The sequence below is a fragment of the Manihot esculenta genome, chromosome 15, assembly GCF_001659605.2.
Source record: "Manihot esculenta cultivar AM560-2 chromosome 15, M.esculenta_v8, whole genome shotgun sequence".
Classification (NCBI taxonomy): Eukaryota; Viridiplantae; Streptophyta; class Magnoliopsida; order Malpighiales; family Euphorbiaceae; genus Manihot; species Manihot esculenta.
Window position 1 is genome coordinate 30,722,938 of NC_035175.2, and position 23,282 is coordinate 30,746,219.

Sequence of the window (23,282 nt, forward strand, 5' to 3'; positions counted from 1 at the left end):
GATGAACTCAGGTTCGGCAGCTGAAGGTTCATTCGGCCGCCGAACCTCTTGCATGGTGGCTTGGCTGCCACAGCCTGTTTTGCATGTTCGGCTCTGTTTGGGGGATTCGGCCGCCGAAGGTGCCGCCGAAGGTGTGAGACTTTCGTCTCTGGAGTGAGTTTTGGCCCCCGAAACTTGCCCCCGAAAGGGTTCGGCCGCCGAAGATTGAGTTTCGGCCGCCGAAGGTGCTTGAGTTTCGTCTCTGGAGAGGACTTTCGGCCGCCGAACCTGCCGCCGAAAGTGTCCTGTCCAGCTTTCTTTTGCCTGCTTTGCATGGATAGTTGAGTGAGTTTAAGGGGATTCTTGGGGAAGTTTAAGAGAGGTATTTCTACGCTTGTTTGGTCCCTCATTTGAGTCCATCTGTATAGGTACAGACCAGAGGAACCAGAGAGAGCAGCAGTGAGTACTGCTCCAGAGGTTCAGAGCCTGCAGAGTCAGTCAGTCCAGATAGCCAGAGGTGAGTGGAACTAAACTTATGACTTTTAATTGAACCACAAACTGCTTTTAGCATATCTCATGCATCATGTTTATGCCATAGGTTGATTGCATTAGTATTCACGAATATGTTGCATTGCATCGTTATTTGGTGATGTGAGTGAATGCTGAATGATCCAATAGTCTCAGACAGGAAGTCCAGGAGCCTTTGACTACGCCCTGGCAGGTATAGCGAAGTTCAGGAGCCTTTGACTACGCCCTGGCAGGTATAGCAAAGTCCAGGAGCCTTTGACTACGCCCTGGCAATGGTAAGTACAGAGGTGTTATATACACATATACATATATGACAGGAAGACCAGGTGCTCGATTCTACGCCCTGGCACAGAGTTACTGGGACTATGTGGTGACAGGTTTACTCTTGATGTGGCTTGTCTGTGATATGGTACATTCCATGAGATCATATTTTACTGAGATGTTTTACTGTTCTACTCACTGGGCTATAGAGCTCATCCCACTCCCTTAACCCCAGTTTTGCAGGTTCAGTGTACAGTGTACAGGGACAGTCCAGCAGAGTACAGGAAAAGTAAAGAGATCTGTAATAGCTTAGAGTGGACATGTAATATTAAAGAGATGTAATAGTTGTTGCTTGACCTAGTAATGTATGTTTTGTACATGATCTGTATATGTATATATGTTTTCCTGTATGTGAAAACCAGGCTTAACAGGTATGAGTTAACCCATCTAGAGCAAGCTCTAGTCAGGGATACAGAGTACAGAGTACATGAGTACAGAGTACAGAGATAGTGCATGCACAGGTTAAGCCTTGGTTCAGAAAAGAGTTTTATTTTCACAGAAAATGTATGATCATGTATGAGGTTTACAGGTACACAGAGAGTATAGCAGGCTTGCTACGGGTTCTGGCGGCCTTAAGCCTACCTGAATCCTAGCGCCGGTGACGGTCCATTTTGGGGTCGTTACAACTATGGTGTGGAAGTCCTCTCTCTCTGCTGCCAAAATTAGGGAGGAATACCTGAGGTGGAGCCTTATGGTATACCTTCTGGCCTTCTTCTGATCTGTATTATAAGCCTGGCCCACATATTGCAGCAACTTCAGAAACCTGTCTGTGTATTCATCTACACTCATCTCCTCTGTTTGCCTTAACCGTTCAAACTCAACCACCTTTAGCTCCCTTGAACTATCCGGAAAAGCCCATCCTGCAACCTCATTAGCAAACTGCTCCCAGGATAAGCTCTCCAACCTTGGGTCCACATAGTTTTTGAATCATTCTCTTGCTTTCTTGCACTTCAGTGTGAACCTCGCCATCTGAATGGCTCTACTGCTACTAGCCCTTAGCTCATCCATTATCATCTTCACTGTCTTGAGATACTCGAACGAGCCATCTCCTATTTTAAACTTGGGGGCATCCAACTTCAAATAGTCGGTCATCTTTACTTTGCTCCCCACAGATGAGCTAGGTTGAGGTGTTTGGATTTCAGGGGCTACAGGTTCTGCTAGTGGTGGAGGAGGTGCAGCATTCCCTGGGTTAGGGTTTGTTGGATTTGGATAGAAGGGTGAGGGTGGATACATGGGGTACTGGGATATGGTGGGTAAAAAGGAGGGTAGGGCATGCAGGAGGGATATAGGTTAAAGCTGGAGTAATCCGATGTACCCCCCATCGGATACCCTGGGCCTTGAGGAAAGGGTTGATACTGGGTGGATGACCAAACCCCGAGGCCTGAGCGCCTCCTTGAGATTCTCCCATGCCCTCTTCCTACATGTTCATGACCAAGCTACCATCTCTTCTCTGCTCATCCTCCTCTGATCCCCTTACATCAGCTGACATTCTACCCTGAACTGTCCCCCTTCTGCTTACATCAAAAGACCTTCTAGGGTCCCTTGACGTTCCCTCTCTACTTGATCTGCATGACATTACCCTTGGCAAAGCAGGGGGACGGGCATCCATGCCCTCATTCTCTGGTGGGACTCCAGTCAATCATGCAGATCAACGAGTGCCTCGCATTCTGAGTTCTAAAACACAACATAAAACACATAAACATTAACATCATATGGTTCATGTGGAAGCACATGAACCCGCACCACATACATCACATATCATTAATGCACATGCATATCATCAAGACAGGACTCTACATCCTATCCTAGTGGACATGATTTTTTTTTCCTATTGTGCTTGCCCTTCTATGACCTCTATGAGCCCGACACTCTTTAGGTCCGACCATATGAACCTAGGGCTCTGATACCAATCTGTAATGACCCGGAAACCGGACCGCTACCGGCGCTAGGATCCAGATCAACTTAAGGTCGCCGGGACCCGTAGCAAGCCTACTATACATCCTGTCATACTTGATAAATTCCATACATGATCATACATTTCCATAAAAACTTAAACTTTTTCATACACCAAGCTTGACCTATGCATGCACTATAACTGAAAACATACAAACCCCATACTAGAGCCCTCATCACATGCTCTAGTTGGGTCAACATATCATATGTCAAGCCTGGTTCAACATAACTCATCATTAAAACATTAACATACGATCATGTACAAAAGGGAATTAACACTACTATTAGGGCCAAGCACAACACTAATCCATAAAGCATTACTTTACATCATTATATTACATCATTTATATTACATGTCCACTACTAGTCTAATACACTTAACATAGCCTTCAACCTTGGCGACTTCCTGGTCTACCCTGAACCTGCAAGTCTGAGGGTTAGGAAAAGGGGTGAGCTACTAAAGCCCAATGAGTAGAGCAGTAAAAACAATTTATAAACATATGCCATCATGAAATTCATCACATCACAAATAATTCACATCACGGACGGACTTGTCACCAATAACCCTCTACATATTCCAATTGTGCCAGGGGCGTAGAATGTGCCTCACTGGTCTTTCTCTCACATCGTGCCAGGGGCGTAGAATGGGCCTCACTGGACTTCCATACCGTATCATAACATGCCATATCGAGGGCTAGTGGATCATCCAATATCCATCCACATCAACATCATATTATGCAATACATCACGTTCGTGAATTCTAATGCAAAACAACCTAATACATATCATGGCATTTGTGATGCATGGATCATGCTAAAAAAATTTCATTGCGTTTAAAATAAAAAAAGTTCTGTTCTACTCACCTCTGGCTGACTTTGAACTAACTCTGAAGCAGCTAACACTACTGGCCTCCTTAGTTCCTCGGGTCCGATCCTACACAGGTGAACTCAAATGAGGGACCAAACAAACTCTAACATAACTCTAAACAACTCCCCCAAAACCCCTAAAACATCACCCAAACATGCATAGAAAACATGCAAAGGAAGGCTGAACAGGGCACTTTCGACGGTAGGTTCGGTAGCTGAAAGTCCCTCCAGAGCCTAAAGTCAGGCACTTTCGGGGGCAGGGTTCGGCGACCGAAAGTTCTTCTAGAGCCGAAAGTCACCCACTTTCGGGGGCAGGTTCGGCGGCCGAAACTCCCCTCCAGAGCTGAAAGTCCAAACTTTCGGGGGCGAGTTTAGGCAGCCTAAACTGCCTTCCCTGGCAGGTTCGGTAGCCGAACATGGCTTCGGCAGCAGAACCTGGGTTCTCCAGAATAGCAGAACTCGATTCCGCCTCATGCATTCAGCCACCCAAAACTTCACAACAAGCATTCAACTATCCTAAAACATGCATAAACACTTATTCAAGCATATAGGGGCATAATACTAGCCTATACCCCAACAAACTTCACATAAAGCATGCATTTAACATAAAGGGCACATAAATCCTAACATTTAACAACTAGCCTAAACATGCATTAAAACCCTTAAACCCTTAATCCCTTCTTAAAACTTACTTAAAACATGAAAGAAGAGAAGGATCTACACTTACCTCTTGAAGATCGAGAGGAGATGTGATTCCAAACTTGGAGATGTGGAGGAACGAGCTCCGGGGGTCTCCAAGCTTCAAAACTTGATCTTGAGCTCAAAAATCTTCAAAACCAAGTAAAAACTCATTAAAAACATGAAGGGATTGAAGAAAAACAACAAATCGACCATGGAAAGGCGAAATCTCACCTATGCCCGAAAATAGAGACAGAAAACTCACCCATTTTCGGACAAGGAGTCTTTTATAGGTGGCTGGCTAGACCACCTTCGGGAGCCAAAGGTGCTTCCGCAAACTCCCCATGTTAGGTGGCCGAACCTGGATTTTCTTCCTTGGTCTATTTCTTTCAAAACTCAATTTCTTTTCTTATTAAAACCATAAAACACATGAAAACACTTTAGAAAATCATATTCTACCCTTCTAGAGGATTCTGACATCCGAGATTCCGCCGGAAAGTGGGAGTTCCGATGCCGGAGTCTAGCTGGGTATTACATAAACCAAGTGGCACGTGCATGTCGATAAAGAAAGAGAGCATGCTCCAATGTTTCTATTTGTACTAAGCAAAAGTGACACATAGGAGAAACTTTAATTCCACACAACACCAAATTGTGTAAGACAAGAACTACATTATGCAATAAATGCCAAAGAAAAATATTAAGTTTAGGTTGAACTGGAAGGGACTAGGTACATTGCCAAATAGACTTTGAAAGATAAGACGAAGATGAAGGTTGTGAGATAGAAACTTGGCCAAAGGATTGTTGAACAAGATATTGATAATCAGACTTGATTATATACTCCCAATGCCACTCAAAGTGCCAAAATAAGGAATTAGGAGTGCCTATAGGAGCCACCGGTAGAATAGCATTAGCCTGGGTTAATGGAAAAAGTTAGTGCACCAACTGATGATTCCAGTCCAAATTATGTCGATCTATCAAATCTGCCATCCAACGAACATGGGGAGGGCAATGAAGTGGCCTGACAACATGAAAACCAGGAATATCAGGAACCCATGGATCATGCCAAATGAGAGTATAACTGCCATCGCTAATATTCATCCTGATGCCTCCTTTCAAAATATCCCTGCCAAATCTAGGAACATCACTTCCTATGGGGAGCATCTTAAAGAGATGAGCGAGGAAAGTAACGAGCTTTAAGAAGTTGATCCCACAAAGTGGATAGATTCTGAAGAAGGCGCCAACATTGCTTAGCTAAGCATGCCAAATTGAATTTTTCAAAATCCCTAAATCCTAAACCTCCATAAAATTTAGATAAGCAAGAGTGTTGCCATCAAAGCCAATGCATCTTATGGGTCTCCCCATCTCCTCCCCATCAAAAATTGGCTAAAATGCCATTCAACTTAGCAAAAAATTATTTAGGATAGCGAAAGAGAGATATGGAATAAGATGGGATCTCAGTAAGAACTGATTGAATCAAAGTAGCTCGACTAGCCTGAGATAGTGGTTTTTGCTTCCAAGCTTGCGGCTTAGAATAAATACAATCCTCAACCCAATGCAATGCCTTCTGCTTAGACCTACCCAATATAGTTGGTAATCCCAAATATTTATCATTGTATAACATTTCTCGCATATGAAAAATCTGTAAAATTTTCCATTTTAAAGGCAATGGTATTAGTCGACTAAAATATACATGAGATTTGAAAAAGTTAATGCATTGACTAGAAGCTGAAGAGTAGGCCTTAATAATATCCAACAAATGACTAGCCTCACTTCTAGTCGCCTTAGCAAAAAGCAAAGTATCATCAGCAAACAAAATAATAGAAAGAGAAGAAGCATTACGAGAAATCTGCAAACCCTGAAGATGACCATCTGCCCTAGAAGCCATAATCAAATAAGAAAGAGCTTGAGATAAACAAACAAAAATAAGTATGGAGCTGCACCACCTGAACAACAAACCCATTTGCCGTGGAACCTATTGCAAAAAAGACCACACCACTTTATCATATGCCATGTATATATCCAGCTTTATTGCCATAGCATGAGATTTATTGCAAGAAGTTTTAAGGTAGTGAAACACTCCATGAGCAATAATGATGTTATCTTGAAAAGCACAATGCAGAATGAAGACAGCTTGGTCCTGTGAGATAAGAGAGTCATCCACAGCTTCAATTGATTAACCAAAGTCTTGGAAATAACTTTGTAAATAAAATTGTAAAGGCTAATTGGCCTATACTAAGACAAAACAATTGGATTGACACACTTTGGAATGAGAACAATATTGATTCTATTAAATTCCTTTGGTAGATATCCCTTAGTAGAAAAACTGCACACCACATTACACATATCAAGTGCAATTAAATCCTAGTTACTTTGATAAAATAAACATGAGAAACCATTAGGACTAGGAGCTTTGGTACTGCCTAACTCAAAGACTGCCTTTTTAATCTCATCATTTAAAACAGGTGCCAAAAGCGTAGCATTAATCTCATCTGTGACTAGGCGGCGAATGAGTCGGACGTCATCACCACTGCCAATAAGTTGTCCGACAGTATACAACTGTTGAAAAAAATCACGCACTAGAGATTGGATCATAGACTCACCCTTAATCCACAAACCAGAGTCACTTTGCAATCTAGTAATGACATTGTGTTGTCCTTTCTATAAGGTAGTCAAATGAGAAAACTTAGAATTATAATCACCTTCTTACAATCATTGTATCCGAGATCTTTGTTTTCAGTGAAGTTTATCTCGTTGCTGCAAATCATGGAGAGCAGACAATAAAGAAGATTCTATAACTGCATTTTGAGAATCAAAAGGCTTGGAATAAAGATCCTTCAACTGTTGCTGAATAGATTGCATCCTTAAAATGTCACCTTTAAAGACACTACTATGCCACCAGTTCGAAGAGGATCGACTGGCCTTCAAATGTTGCATAAAAGAGCACATCAAAGAACCAAAGACAGACATATGCCAGGCAGAAGAAACAACATCAAAATATTGAGGATGGAGTAACCACTTAGCTTCAAAGCGAAATAGAAAGTTACATCGAGCTGAAGGGGGATCCAAAAGAAAAATTAGACGCATGTGATCTGACTCGACTAGAGCTTCATGTATAAGGTGAGCTCGCAAAAATTAACGTTGCTACTCTGTTGACACCAAGGCTCTATCGAATCTCTATTGTATAGCATGAGTGCCAAAACGCTTATTAAACCAAGTGAATGGAAGCCTGGTCCATGGCAAATCCAACAAAGCACAATGCAAGATGAAAGCATTAAAGCCCAATATCTGGGAAGTAGTCACGGTACATTTGCCCAATTTATCTTCATCGGAGTGAATAGCATTAAAAGCTTAAATGCAACAACACGGCAGGGACATAGGTGGGCTTAAAGTAGCCAAATTTGCCCATAGACCATCTCTATGTACTCTATCTGAACAATCATAAATAAAAATCATTTTCTAACACTGTTTAGTATCTTTCATAGTAATAAGACCATCTAGAAAAATTGTGGCAGAAAAAACGAGAATCCAAGTCAACAGAATTATCCCACCAAAGAGACAAACCACCTTTAATATCAACCGGATCAACAAATAATGAATGAGGATATCCACACTGGCATTGCGAGATTGTGATATGTTGGTGTCTCTATTTAGTTTTCATAAGAAAAACTATATAAGGGCAATATTTATAAAGGAGCTCACGTAGAACTCGCACTGTTCGAGATTGCCAAATTCCCTAGCAATTCCAAACTAAGGACGTCATACCAATATAAAGAATTATTGATAGAGCCACCATAAAGACCCACTCACTTTAGAGGCTGTTAGGGAACCATCATAGTAAAAAAAAAAAAACACAATAGTCATTGTGAAATAGTGTCGAACATGTGGAGTGCATAGTGATTTACCCTATATGAAGTGTTGGCACTAGATGTACTACTAGTTGTACCCAAGGCTACTATTCAATGCAAAATCAATAAGGAAGAATTACAAACATAAAAGCATTGTACTAACCACTAGAAATTATGACCCTTACAATCACACGCATTCCACAGGTACCAACTATTAATAGCCCATCTAACAACATCGCCTAATAATTGCTTCAAGTCACTTCCCTGCACGTCGTTTTTCATCTCAATTATAACAATCTTCATCTTTTTTATTCTTTCCAGCACATGTCACCCACTATAGCCTTGAACACACCCTCATGCAAGTAAAGCTTCATCGGTTCACTTTTCCTGATTCGATTTTCATCATTCCATCATTGTCCTCTCATCATTCACTTGCTTATAACTTACCACTTTTTTCCTCCCTAATTTCCTTCACTCATGCTGCTTATTCTCTCTATTTTAATATAAGGATAGTTAGCTCTTTAGTTTACTAACCAATGGACTTATGGGATCCAACCTATACTGTAATTATACATTCATATACTAGAATTATGATTTGGAGACTATAAAAACACCCTTAAGGTGGCAGCTACAAATTAATGAAGAGAAATGATGTTATGAATAATATTTTAGTTCTTCTCCGTTATTTAGCAACTTATCAAGATTCAACTTTATGGCATTCTAATATGGATTTCCTTCATGTTTATTTAATTTATCAAGAATTTGTTGTGGCGTTCTCTAACTGGAATCACTTGATTATTTATATTACTAATTACATTAGTTAGTTAGGGGTATAATAGAATAATCCCTTGAAAATTATCTAAATCTCGTTCGTTGTCAAGTGTGTATTTGGCGTTCTTGATCACGAGTTGGTCATGTTTTCATATCAATTGGTTCTTCTGAATTACAATTTTTATCAATTCCAAAACTATGAAGTGATTTGATTTTAAGACAAATTAAATCTAACTATGAAAAAAATAAGATGTGAGTATATTTCAAGCTGTTTCAAATTTTTGCAATATTTATTTCCATCACTATTTAAAAATTAATTAAGTGAACTTTAGGAAAAAATGAAAAAAAGAAAGTTTTTAGGAAAGATTCCAAGCGGAACAAGCAAGGATGATGAGGGGAAGGAAAAATCTCCTTGAATTTTAAATAAATTTATATGTATTAAAATAAATGATCTATGAACTATTAATAAATTTAAATGTATAAACTTTGATATGGTCATTTTTCTAGTATTTGTTAAAATACGAGACAAAAAATTATTATTTATTTTATATATTATATAAAAATTCATTAATTAGTTAGTTTTTTATTTTAAAAAACATATTAAAATATATATTTTAAAATTCTATTAATTAATATTTATTTTTTAAATATTTTACTATTTACTCTTTATAATTTTAAAAATTTTATTAATTAATTTTAAAATTTATAAAATATCTATTAATTAACCTTTCCATATAAAAAATATTTAATAGATAAAATTAAAAAAAATTAATTGTTAAATTTTTTAAAATTTTAAAAATATTTTAATATATTAAAAAAAGCAACTAATGAATTTATCTACGGCTAAATAGTAATTCATTCAATATGAAAAAATAAAGTTTTTTTTATTATACTAAAAAAAATATTAAAAGAAAAAAACTAAACCTAAACCAGACTTCTACATCGCAATCTGCAATTCCGCCCATTCACATTGATACACAGCCGCCGCTCCACTTCCCTTGGATTACGTCCCTCATCACGCCGCTGCTGCTCCTCAATCGTTCCGCGGCTTCTTCTCCCTTGTCACGCTGCTGCTCCTCCATCGCCGACGCTCTCTCTCGATACTGCTCCTTGCTGCTGTTGTCCTCCTACTTCGCCGCCGCAGGTATATTTTTCGTACTGGTTTTCTGTGGGAAGTTTCTATGGATGAGTTTGCATGGAGGACTTTTTTTGTTTCATATGGACTTTTGTTGATAGGTAGGTTTCATTTGAATGCTGGTTTGAATTCTTGTGGGTTTAAATTTCTGTATGGGTGGATTGCTCTTTGAATGGGCTTATGTTGCTTTGACTATGTTGGGATTTGAACTATGGTTATGGAGTTCAATTGCTTTGAATATGTAGGTTTCAGTTGAATTGATGGTTTGAATTTCTGTGGGTTTGTATTGTTTTTTGAATGGGTTTCTGTTGGTGAAATGCTAAGATCTGATTTAAGGATATGGAGTGCGGAGACTCGATTTAATTATTATCATTTTAAGGAGATGGAATGCTGACATTGATTTGGTATTTAGATATGAAATTTGGCATTTTGGTATTGAGGTAAAAAAAATTTAAGTATTGCGAAAGCAGGGGTGTTAGGCGAATCTGGTAACTATGGGCATGGGTGGCGGGAATATTAACTATGTTCAGATGCAGGTGGTCAAAGTTTCTTGGATATGCTACCCGACTGCCATTTATATTTTGACAATATCAAACTGGAAAAGTTTCTTTGTATTTGGTCCTCTTTCTTTTTGTTTTTGTGTCAATTATTTGACTATTTATTTCTTTTTTTTGTTGTTTTTTCTTTTTTGCATACAGGTTGTAGAGTTCCAATCATGTCTTGGTGTACTATTGAGTCTGATCCTGGTATGGTTGGTGTGCTCTTTGTTTATTTAATCTCCCATCTGTTTTTTTTTGCTTAGGTTGGAATTATTATTTTAGTATTTCCCTATTTTTGGTCTATCTTTTTATTATTATTGTTTCTTGTGAATTATTCTTGTCGCTAGGAAGAAATGCATGTGAGCACTATGGAGAAATCTAAGTTCTGCCTGTACTAGTTATCATAAAATGTTACATCTGCCTATCTGTTTTTACTTCTCAATTTACTCGAAACGTGTCTAACAATGAAAGGGGACAGTTCATCAGAAAACATGTCTAATTATCAACATATATAAATTTGCTCCTGGACTAATTGGGAAAGATCAATTCCATCCTTTACTGTCTACTTTGACCTTTTGCAATCGCCAATTGTTATTTTTATAACCTAATTTGTGGAACTCATCCATTCATATCTCTTGATTTCAACTTAAATATAACGATTTATTTTATTATATATTGTTGTGTTAGGGAAATTGTGCCTGTTTGTTAATGAAAAATCTTAAAAGGTGTAATAGGTTGAAATTGAGTGTTGGGAGTACAATACACTTTTCCCACTTAGTTCAAGCGAAAATTTATGTACTAGGACAAATGTTGAACTTCTAAAAGTAAAATCTTATCATCATCCTATTCTCTTTAGCATTTGTCTTAACAATTATATTTCACTATTTTTGTTATAATTAGCTAGAATGCTGATATGGCAAAACCATGTAGTATAGGCTCTTCAGTATTTAACTTTTTTCCATCCATCTACCTTCATTATTATTTTTGTTACATGTGAAAGATATTATGCATGCTCTAGTATGCAAGTTTAATAAGATATTAGGGCAAGGAGTGAGAAGGGGGTGGGAGAGACCTAACTGGATATGGGGGGAAGTGGTATCAATTATCAAAAGATTTACAAGTTATGGACATTAATGCAGACTTGATATCTAAGAGAGCAGAATGGTAGTTGATCTTAACTAGTTTGAATCAAGGCATAGTTGTTACTGTTGTAACAGATACATAGATTTACATTTCCTTGGGTCATGCCAAAATCAATGGGATATAGAATGTGGTGAAGGTAGATTTATTGTTTGAGATTTTGGAAACGATAATTAAGGGGGGTGGGGGTGATTAGTGATGGAAGATGCATTTTAATGATGAATTGGTAATATCTTCATTAGCAGCAGCTATTGATTTGGTGCTATTTTTCAGATTAGTATTTTAATTCATAAATAGGCTGTGGGATACTTGCAAATAAATAAAAATTAATTATGGGATCCATTTGGCAATATTTCACATTATATATTTTTTTTATTTGTAAGTCAGTAGCATAATTTAAAAAAATTGCTTTTAACTGAAAAATATATAGTGCATTGTTGTTAAAGGTGAAAAAAGGCGAGAGGCGGGGTGAGGCGCCACCCCTTCTTTTTCTTAGAGTGCACTGCATTTCTTGCATGCAACATATCTTTGGGAGCCATTTCATTTTTTTTTTTTTTTTTGCTTCTTTTAAATGAGATTTCTTTGAAGTTGAATTTCATTAGGGCAGGACTTAAGAGTCGATTATTACAAAGACATTAGCAAATATTTTTTTTTATTTATTTCAGGTGTTTTTACGGAACTTATACAACAAATGCAAGTGAAAGGTGTGCAGGTAACCTTTCAAATTTGTTATATGATTTTTGTTGCAATTTTCACAAAGTGCTTCTTATGGTATAATGCTGTTTGTTTTTCTAAAAAGTTGCATAGGATTTAAATGTTGTGATCCTGTTCTTTATCTGTTTTTATTTTGAGCCTTAATTTTTAACTCCAGGAGGCAACTTAATCTTTTTGGCATTTATTTTAATTTGACATGGTATGAAATATTTTTGTTTGTGTAGATGCACATTTCACGGTATGGCAACTTCCAAAAATGGAATGCACTCTTGTAATAAATTCATTCTTTAAAAAATAGGGTAATCACCATTACATTGTTATCACATCACTTCAACTTTAGAACCTAATCTTTGTCGCCACCACCACTGCCCCTAAAGTGCTCTTATTATCTCTGCTTTTCAACCATCAGTCCACTAAATTTCCTGTATCATCACTGCTTTGCAGCCATCAAGAACAATAACATCACAGTCAACATTTTCCTTGTTATCATCCAGTCACCAAATTTGCCTTATACCCTTGGGTTCCACCACCCAAATCTTGTGGCATTTGCATCCCAGATTGAGTTTTCAGTGGTGAGTTTTCAGTTAGTTTGGTTTTAAATCACACCGGATAGAATTGGCAAAGTTGAATTATCAAAAAGCATAGTTTGAGGAACCAAACTGAAGTAAAAAACGAGTTCAACCAAATTCAACCAAAATGAATCAATTTGGTTCATTTGTTTTGCAATTATCAAACTTCCAAAATCATATTTTCAAATCTCAAAAGAAAAAAAAAAAAAAAGAAATCCAACTGCAGATTGCTACAAATCTTAGTTAACATGGTTCCTAAAACAAAACCCAGATTTCAAGTAGCAAGAACAAATCTTTAATCAAAACAGCAAATTACTACAAAATCCCAAAAAAAAAAAAAAATTACAGCAAATCCAACCTCAGGATACAACAAATCAAAACCCAACCACATAATACAACTGCCCATCAATACAAAATGCAAGATCAATCATAGCTTACAACAAATCAAAATACAAATGCAATAACAAAACCCATGCGACAAGAGCATTAGAGTTTAGAGCGTAGACTCACAAGAGCACAAACCTTGCGAGCTCTTAATAGTGATGATAGGAGCGCACTAGTCTTAGCATGAGCATACTCTCTGATGCAATGCAGGAGTGGACTTGAGTCTTGACTTCAAATGCAGATCAATTTGGACTCTCGAGGGGGATATAAAGGAGCCAGAATTTGTGAAGTATAATGGAAGAAGAAGAAGAGATGGAAGTAGATAAGGAGTAGGAAGAGGAGGGAGGAGAACAAGAAGTAAGCAAGGGTAGGAAGGCCAAATTGGTTGTCGTCACAAGAGGTAGGAAAAGAAGAAGAAGAAAGGGAGCAGCAAAAGGAATGAGGAATGACTTAGGTTTCTTTGCTTATATGCAAGCATAAGGGATGCTGTATGATATATGGGAGAAAACTTGTCCAATTCAGTTAATCTCTCAAAATAAAGTTACACATGATGTTAGTTCTTATTAAGAAGAAGAAGAAGAAGAATGAAACAAGTGGAGACTTCTCTAGATCAATAGGATAAAAATGGACCTTGATTTAATCATGCTGGTTCCACATGCTTTAAGCCTTAGATTATAAGCCTTGGTTACTCATGGTACTAAGCCCTAAATTTAAGGCCAAGAGGAGGTCTCTTTACATTTGTTGGATAATTAGACTCCCATTTAATCTTGTGCTGGTTTCACATTAAGTCTTAAATTATAATGCCTTGGTTACACATGCCATTGAGCCCCAATTTGTAAAGCCAGGTGGTGGTCTCTCTTTGCATTGGTAGGATACTTGGACCTTGACGAAATTGGACTTTGATTTAAACTGGCTGATTACACATGCCATAAGCTTTATATCATGGGGCCTTAAGTCTTAAGTTATAAGGCTTTAGCTACTCATTTGTTGAGCCCTAAATTAAGAGGAGGTGGGGAGGTCTTTTTTTTTTCCTATGTCGTTAAAATTTTAAAACAACATTTATAGTATATTCCCAATTGGACAATAAAGTCCAAACCGCTGTTGTTAGGATCTTATGATTCTCGATTTAAATCTTACAATTCAAACTATTTTCAACAAATCAATTCAAATCAATGGGGTGAATCTTATATATAGCTGAATCTTATGATTCTTGGTTCGAATCTTACGATTCTTGGTTCGAATATACAAAGTACATGGATTGTGACTAAATCAAACAAATTGATACTGAATAAGGTGAATCATTATGAATCGACCAAATTTTCACCCGATGCAATTAATTATTTATAAAGAGTTTGTTTAGCTCTTATATTGTCAAAATTTAAGATCTTATTCATTTTCGCTATAAAAAAGTGTATATAAAATTTAAGATCTTAGTTATTTTTCTTCCGCTAGCTGTTCTTTTCCCTCCCCCGCTTCTGTCTTTTTCTTTTTAATTAATCAACTTAATTTTTACTATTTAATTATATGACCAAATTTAAATAAGAGTTTCAATATATGTATAATGAAAACTATTGTCTACAATTTCAAAGTTCATAATTTATAGCAAAAAATATATGACATACTACATATTATTCTATTATGAAGAATATTTATAATTAGATAAATGATAATTCTATAGTTAGCAAACTATGTTATTATAATATATTTTTTACTTGTTTCTAGAACATATATTATTTTTTAATTGATTTTTAGAAGTCTTAGCAAATCTTATGATTCAATTCGATTTTGAATTCATAAAATAAAGATTTTGATTCTTGATTTGAATCTCGATTTAACAACTATGGTCAAAACATTTATGCTTTCTCATGATTATAGCCAAACTATTTAATATTTGATGATAACATTTGATATTGGGTCCGATTAGTTATCATGTGGGGAGGTTATCATCTTCTTTTCTAATTTGTTGTAAAATTGTAATAATACGTATACGCATTCTTCATATGAATATTAGAAGTTATATTTCATAGCTTGTGTTTTCCAGTGAATCAGTGATAAAGATTTTACTACACTGGAAGTCTTCATGTATTTTTTGAATTCATGACCGTTAGTGCGGATTGATAAATTTCTTCAGCTGTAGTCCAATAGTTTGATGCTTGTAGATTTTGTCATGTGTTCAATAACTGCATATTAGTGCATAACTAGTTGCTTCTCATCTCTCTCTTTATCTGTGTTTATGTATGTAATATTTTGATGTGTCTAAGCAGGTCGAGGAGCTGTATTCTTTGGACCTGGATTCTCTAGACAGCCTTAGGTGGTTTATCAATTTCATTGTTCTTTACCTTCTTTTCATCTTCATATCCACTTTAATATTAAATAAAAAAAAATATTTCCTTCTTTTTTATCAGGCCTATATATGGGTTGGTTTTCCTTTTCAAATGGCATCCAGGGGAAAAAGATGAACGTCCTGTCTTAAAGGATTCAAACTCCAACCTTTTCTTTGCCAGTCAGGTCTGTTTCTGTGAGATTAATTGTTGTTGTAGCATTATTAACATGTTGCCTGCTTTATAAGTTCTTTTTTTTTTTTCCCCTCTTTTTCCTTTTTGCCCTCATCTTTTAGGTGATCAACAATGCCTGTGCAACCCAAGCAATTCTATCTATTCTAATGAACTGCCCAGATATTGACATTGGCCCAGAATTGTCTAAATTGAAAGAATTCACGAGGAATTTTCCACCTGAACTCAAAGGTTTGGCCATTAACAACAGTGAAGTTATACGTGCAGCTCATAACAGTTTTGCAAGACCTGAGCCCTTTGTTCCTGAGGAGCAGAAGGCTGCTGGAAAAGATGATGATGTGTACCATTTTATAAGTTATTTGCCTGTTGATGGAGTTCTGTACGAGCTTGATGGTTTGAAAGAGGGTCCCATTAGCCTTGGCCAGTGTACTGGTGGGCACAATGATATGGACTGGTTGCAAATGGTGCAACCAGTGATCCAAGAACGCATTGAGAGGTATTCTAAAAGTGAAATCAGATTCAATCTCATGGCAATAATCAAGAACCGGAGAGAAATATATACTGCTGAACTCAAGGAGCTGCAAAGGAGGAGGGAGCGTATTTTGCAGCAGCTTGCTTCATTGCAGTCGGATAGGATGGTGGATAGCAGCAACTTTGAAGCATTGAACAAATCACTATCTGAGGTAAATACTGGGATTGAGACTGCAACTGAGAAGATATTGATGGAGGAGGAAAAATTCAAGAAGTGGAGGACTGAGAACATTCGGAGGAAGCACAATTATATACCCTTTTTGTTCAACTTCCTGAAGATTCTTGCCGAGAAGAAGCAGCTGAAGCCCCTTATCGAGAAGGCCAAGCAGAAAACATGATTTTCTCAAGGAAAGGTGAGATCTCTGGTCGGGTGCCATGTACTGTATAAGATATTTATGTTCTTATAGTTAATTTATAGAGGACTTTGGCAAATTTTTGGTATGTTAGCACATTTGTTTTCTCTGGTGCTAGTTCGTTGTTCTTGATTCTCTCTCTAGGTCACTATTCCCCATCCCCCTAGGTGCTTTGAAAGAAATCGTAGCATGTGAAGGCTTTGAGAGGTTCAAGCATCTCACTGTGAAGCCTTAAGACTGCTTGCTATGTTTAATGTTGAAGTATTGGGATCATGTGGAGCTTGTATAGCAAATCAAAATGGCACGAGTTCTGAGGCTGTGTTGTCGTTTTGTTTACTTGGTTTGGCTATGGATTCCAGAGTTTTTGTATAATTCAGGTTTTAATGGTAGAAATACTAATGGATAATGTTCATTTATTAGGGATGTTAAATTTGGTCAATTTTTAACTTATTATTCAAATTGGGGCTAATTAAAGAGCCACTGGAGTGGCAGTCAAGCAGTTACAAGGAACCAAACTTCTAATGGTTAATTTGTTAGACATTCAGCAGCGCAATTAGCTCATCTATTGATCTTGATGCTGCTCATCAACGCTAAGAGTTTTAATTATGGCTGGTATCTCCCCCAGCAGAGAAGCTAAAGTCCCATATTTTAGGTAGCTTTAGAGCCTCTAGTACCGCCTCACCTTCACCTGCTAGAAGAGAGGAAACTAAAACATTCTTTGCAATCCAAGCAACACATTTATATTTCAGATAACGTGATGAAGGTTTTTTCTATTGCACTTGGATCATTCTGCAATAAGTTAAAGTTGCTATTCCTCTCTTTCCATATTGCCCAGCTAGTTATTGGTACAGTTTCTGGCAGGTCAATATCATCCCTGAAGTCTTGTGAAAGTTTACACTACCACTGAGCAAAGGATGTAAAACCATTTAAGCTTGGTTTATGAGAACGTGGCCTGCATACCAGATTACCTTGGCCTCGGTGATTCCTCATCCATCCCTCACATTTTATAGGAATGCCTCTTTTGCTTAAGTTGCCTTTTAACAGGAACCCCATTGGTAAAGAGTTTCGAATGGTAGTTTCCATGTAGAGCTCCAATCAACTAATGCTCAATCTTCTATGGAGCAATAGGAATCCTTTTAATTGTTCTAGCCTCCTGCACAACTAACTGATTCTTCCATTGCAAAGTCTGATGATCTATAAGGTCAGCAATACAATTAATATTTACCGGGCAATCAGTAGGTCTATTAATTCTTTGTTTTGTAGGAACCCATGGGTGATGCCATATCATAGTGTGTCCCTTCCATCACTTATATTAATGCGAAATCCTTCTTTAAGAATATTACGCCCTACCATGAGACTCCCCCAGTCCAGGAAATTCTTTTGAATTTGTCAAACTCCTTAAACCCAATTCCTCCTTTTCTCTTTTCTTGGTCTCATTTATCCCACCAAAAATTAGCTATCTGCTGATTAAGTTTATTAGAGAAGCCAAACTTGATTAATGCCTCTCTGCCCGCTTGAGATAATAACCATTGCTTCCACACTTGAGCTATGGAGCTTGAATTTTGGAGTGTTCCGACAGTGCTTAAAGTCTCAAATATCTGTCCTCTATATTCATTTCCCTCGTACTGAATTTTGTTAGAATTTTGCTCGTAAAAGCCTAAGATACAAAGAGAAATAAGAAAAATGATAATGGATCACCTTGTCGAAGCCCTCTTCCAAATTTAAAGGGAGTAGTAGGGTCTCCATTAATAAGCAAAGAATAACTTACTGTGGAATGCATCACTAAACTCACCCATCTTGCATGGAAGCCAAAATTTAAAAGGGTTGCTTTTAAGAAAGACCATTCTACTTGGTCATAAAGCTTTTAGTCATGTCCACTTTAATAGCCATAGAATGGGACCTAGTCTTGAATTTCCTTTGCAATTGAGATGTTGCTTGAGATATGAATCTGTTCATCTGAGACTTAAGTCTATTGATAATTGTTTTAGATATGATTTTGTATAAGAAACTGCACAAACTATTTGGGTGATACTAATAAACAGAAATGAGATCGTTACATTGAGGAATTGATACAATATTTTGGCTAAGCTCCTTGAAAAGAAAATCTCATGAATAAAAGCTTTTGACAACCGCAAACATCCCTTCCTATTGTAATCCATCAAGTCTAGGTGCTTTGTGAGCTCTCAAATGAAATACAATATTCTTTATTTTCGAAAAATTATTTATAACTGTTACATATTAAACATTGATTAAGTATCGATGAGTATGATATAAACATTGTATTATAGAATTTCTCCTGATTTTCTCATCAATAATAAGGGCTGGGCTAGCAAAAAGTCATTGATCTTACCTTGAAGTGAACCCCTTTTGATAAACTCTTCTAAAATGCTTCATGACTTCAGCTTTACTATCTGTGATGTTCTCTACCCAAGAGTCATTCTCCTTCTAAAGTGTTGTAATGGTGTTTCTAGATTGCCTCTACATTGTTGTCAAACAAAAAAAACTTGGACTCTATTCATTTATAAAAAACTGGAACTATGACTTGGAAAATAGGTTTAAGATATTTTCCAGTTTTTCCTTATAATAAAAATTTTAATTCCTAATCGTTTTCAAGATACAAAATAATAACTCTTTTATAATAAAAAATATATTATAATATATTATTTTAAAAATATTTGAAATAGTAAAACAATTTTAAAAATAAAACTAATCAAGTCTTAAATAAATTTTCAAATAATTTAGTTTTTAATTATACAAATTATGGGTATTTTTAATTATTTTAAATTTGAAAATACAAACATATTTTCTATATTTTTATTCATTTTCCATAGCAAATGAAACTTAATAAAAAAAATTGTTTTTCATAAGTATACACACCCTTAATATTTTTGTCTCTTCTCTGTATTTCAATCAAATTAAGTTTTTTTTTTTTAATAAATATATGGGTAAAATTGAACGTTAATAAAAAAGTTTAATTCAACTCTTAATGATTGTAAGATCTTACAAGAAAATGCGTATCTTATTATTATAGGACAATTTTTTTCCCTAAAAAATAAACTTTCGGTTTGTTGAATGCACAAAAAATGCATATTTTATTATAAGACAAATTTTTTTCAAAAAAAAAAAAAAACATTCAATTATTTGGATATTTAAAACTTAAAAGTTAATTTATTGTGACATCTCATAATATAATTTAACCTAAAATGTTTTCAATAAATATATCATAAAATTATGAAATTGAATTCAAATGCAACCTAGTAGATATAAGTATTTGGAATTTTGAATATGAGAAGATTCCCTTTCACATGGGTGGCTATGCCAAATGAACTCTTACAGTTCAGCATATCTTCTTCTTCAACTCTAACTTAGATTCTGTGTGTGTAATACATAATTTTAACCATTTTATATTAAATATTCTTATTTATGTATATAAATGGGAATAATAAATACAGGTAACTTTTTAAAAGTTAAATAGCATTGTTTCCATGTGGGCCAATTGACAGAGGAAAAATCAAATTGAATTGAATTTTCATTGTTTGATTTTATTGATTTGGACTTTTTTTTAATTTTTTTTAAATTTTTTATTTTATTTTTGAAATTCTAAAATTTAATTGAATTATTCAACCTTAGTTTTTGTCTAATATTCTCAATAGCAACACAAATTAAGATTTCAACCTCAATAACTCATAGAAATTAATCACAATAAATCAATTCAATAAATCTCATTCCACACATAACACAATAAATCAAATGAAATTCGTACGAGTCTATAATAAATTTCAATCTTAATTTAGCATCAATTTCAATCTCAATACCAAACACAAATTAAAAGGTGTGACAGTAGCAATCTCAATAGTACTAGAAAACACAAAATGAGATTTTAGCCATTTATAATCTATCAAAGGTGCAATGATAACATTAAAAGGAGGTTAAGGATTGCGAGGAAGAGACAGGTAACAGTAAAGGTGCGATTGTGAAAAGGGTTGAAGAATCCAGCAAAATAAAAATAAATTAAGAATTTAGTTGGTGGAGGTGCATAAACAGGTGCAACCTCAATCCATTTTTGTATATTTAAATCGTTACTGTTGATGTACATGTATACAAAAGAAAACCTGAGCTAGCCACAGTCCAAGAATTGAAGGAGTGTGTGCTGGCATTTAGTTAGATGTAGAGCTATTCTAACGGGTTAGTTAAGATACAAAATTGACTAACTGATTTCCTTTACACCCCCCCTTCAAGCTGGTGTTGGGGAGAAATCAACCAACCCAAGCTTGGACACAAATGTAGAATAAGAATGAGAAGGTAAAGGTTTCGTAAACATGTCGGCAAGCTGCAAGGAGGACGGAAGATACGGAGTGATAATGAAACCTGCTTGCAGCTGAGTACGAACCACATGACAATCAATGTCAATGTGTTTTGTCCTCTCATGAAAGACTGGGTTAGCAGCAATATGTATGGCTGCCTTATTATCACAATGTAACGGTATCAGTTGAATAATAGTAATATGAAAATCAGTCAAAAGAGAAGATAACCACCGAAGCTCACACACAGTAGATGCCATGGCGCGATATTCCGACTCAGCAGAAGACCGACTCACCGTATTCTGTTTCTTAGTCTTCCAGGAAACCAATGAAGTACCTAAGAAAATACAATACCCGGTAACGGATCGACGAGAATCAACACAAGATGCCCAGTCAGCATCACAAAAGGCTCGGAGTTTCAAATCATTTGTTGCTGGTAAAAATAATCCCATGTAACTAGTTCCCTTCAAATATTTCACCACGGTGAGAGCAGCTTTTAGATGCATAGTATGTGGAACCTGCATATATTGGCTAAGTTGCTGAACCGCATAACTAATATCAGGCCTGGTCATGGATAAATAAAGCAACCGACCAATGAGTCTCCGGTAAATCTTAGCATCTTGCAATGGCTGTCCCATATCTTTACTCAATTTAATGCCTTGAATATACGGACTAGCTGTAATTCGGGCATCCTGCAAACCTGTATCCTGAATAATATCAGTAATGAATTTATGTTGTGTTAACAACATTCCTGATGCCGAACGTGCCACCTCGATACCCAAAAAATATTGAACATCGCCGAGATCTTTAATAGTGAATTTCTTATCCAAAAAATGCCGCAAATCAGTAATTAAGGTGGCCGAAGGACTAGTAATCAAACAATCATCAACATAAACTAAGATAGCAATAAAAGAACCTCCATGACCCTTAGTAAACAAGCAATGATCGAAAGAAGATTGTTTGAAACCTTGTGTCATCAAACTGACTGTCAATTCTTTATTCCATTGCCTGCCGGCTTGCTTCAACCCATAAAGTGATCGCTGCAATTTGCAAACTTGGCCCTTCTCCGCTTTGTCATAACCAGGAGGAACTTGCATGTAGATATCTTCATCAATGGACCCGTGCAAATAAGCATTATTGATATCAAGTTGCTTCACTGGCCAAGAATATGCGGCTGCCACAGTTAAGAAAATTCTTACTGTTACTAACTTGGCAACAGGAGAGAAAGTCTGATTGTAATCGAGACCAAGCAACTGGTTGTACCCCTTGGCGACGAGCCTTGCTTTATATCTGTCTATGCTCCCATCTGCATTATATTTAATCCTGTACACCCACTTACACCCAACAGGTTTAACGTTAGGAGGCAAAGCAGTTAAAATCCATGTATGATTTTGTTCTAAAGCATCCAATTCTTTTTGCATAGCATTTACCCAATTCATATCAGTTTTAGCATAATTATAATTGCAAGGTTCTTTGATTTTAGATAGCTGGGCAATAAAAAACATATGAGAGGAGGAAAAATGAATGTTGGAATCTGATGTATTACTGGTAATATAATCAGTCAACCAGGTAGGAGTTTTCCTCAGTCGTGTACTTCGACGGACCGGTTGTGGAGATGCAGGTACCACAACCAAATCAGTTTCAGTTCCCATAACTAAATCAGTTTCAGTTCCCACAGTATTATCAGCATCAAAAGAAGAGCAGTCAGGAAGATCATTATCAAGACCCAAAGGCACGGAATTAGTTTCAGGTAGCGGTGCGGGTTCAAGTGGTGGGTCGGTGTTTGGTGATGAAGCAGGAGTAATAGAAGATTGCTGTTGGTGGGGCGTATAATTGGTATCAAATAGACAAGTGGGTAAAACAAAAGCTGTAACATCCTCTGGTTTGGTATAATGAAAAGGAAAAAGAGTTTCTTGAAACATAACATCTCGTGAAACAATAATGACTTTAGTAGTCAAACAGTAGAGTTTATAAGCTTTTTGGTTTGAGCATAACCCAATAAAACACATGGGAAAGCCCGGGGATCAAATTTTTGTTTGTGTGGTTTGGTGTTGGTAGCATAACAGAGACAACCAATTGTCCGAAAATAAGTATAATCAACCTGTTTACCATGTAACCTTTCATAAGGAGTTTTCCACTGTAAGTTTTCGGAAGGCAACCGA

The 23,282-nt window shown here is 36.4% G+C and overlaps 1 protein-coding gene across 2 annotated transcripts; it reads left to right on the plus strand.

Annotated features, from left to right (window-relative positions):
- The first annotated feature begins 9,860 nt into the window (after positions 1–9,860).
- On the plus strand, positions 9,861–17,235 carry LOC110601785 (ubiquitin carboxyl-terminal hydrolase 2). Of its 2 annotated transcripts, XM_043951176.1 has the most exons (7): positions 9,861–10,085; positions 10,775–10,822; positions 12,421–12,459; positions 12,914–13,041; positions 15,687–15,733; positions 15,828–15,930; positions 16,040–17,235. In XM_043951176.1, the coding sequence occupies exons 2-7, from the start codon at positions 10,792–10,794 to the stop codon at positions 16,802–16,804; spliced, it is 1,113 nt and encodes a 370-aa protein (XP_043807111.1). In that variant the 5' UTR covers positions 9,861–10,085; positions 10,775–10,791; the 3' UTR covers positions 16,805–17,235. The 2 variants fall into 2 exon arrangements, with proteins under 2 accessions (XP_043807111.1, XP_021594788.1); XM_021739096.2 differs by lacking the exon at positions 12,914–13,041 and having other exon boundaries at positions 9,864–10,085; positions 12,421–12,467.
- The last annotated feature ends 6,047 nt before the right edge of the window (positions 17,236–23,282 follow it).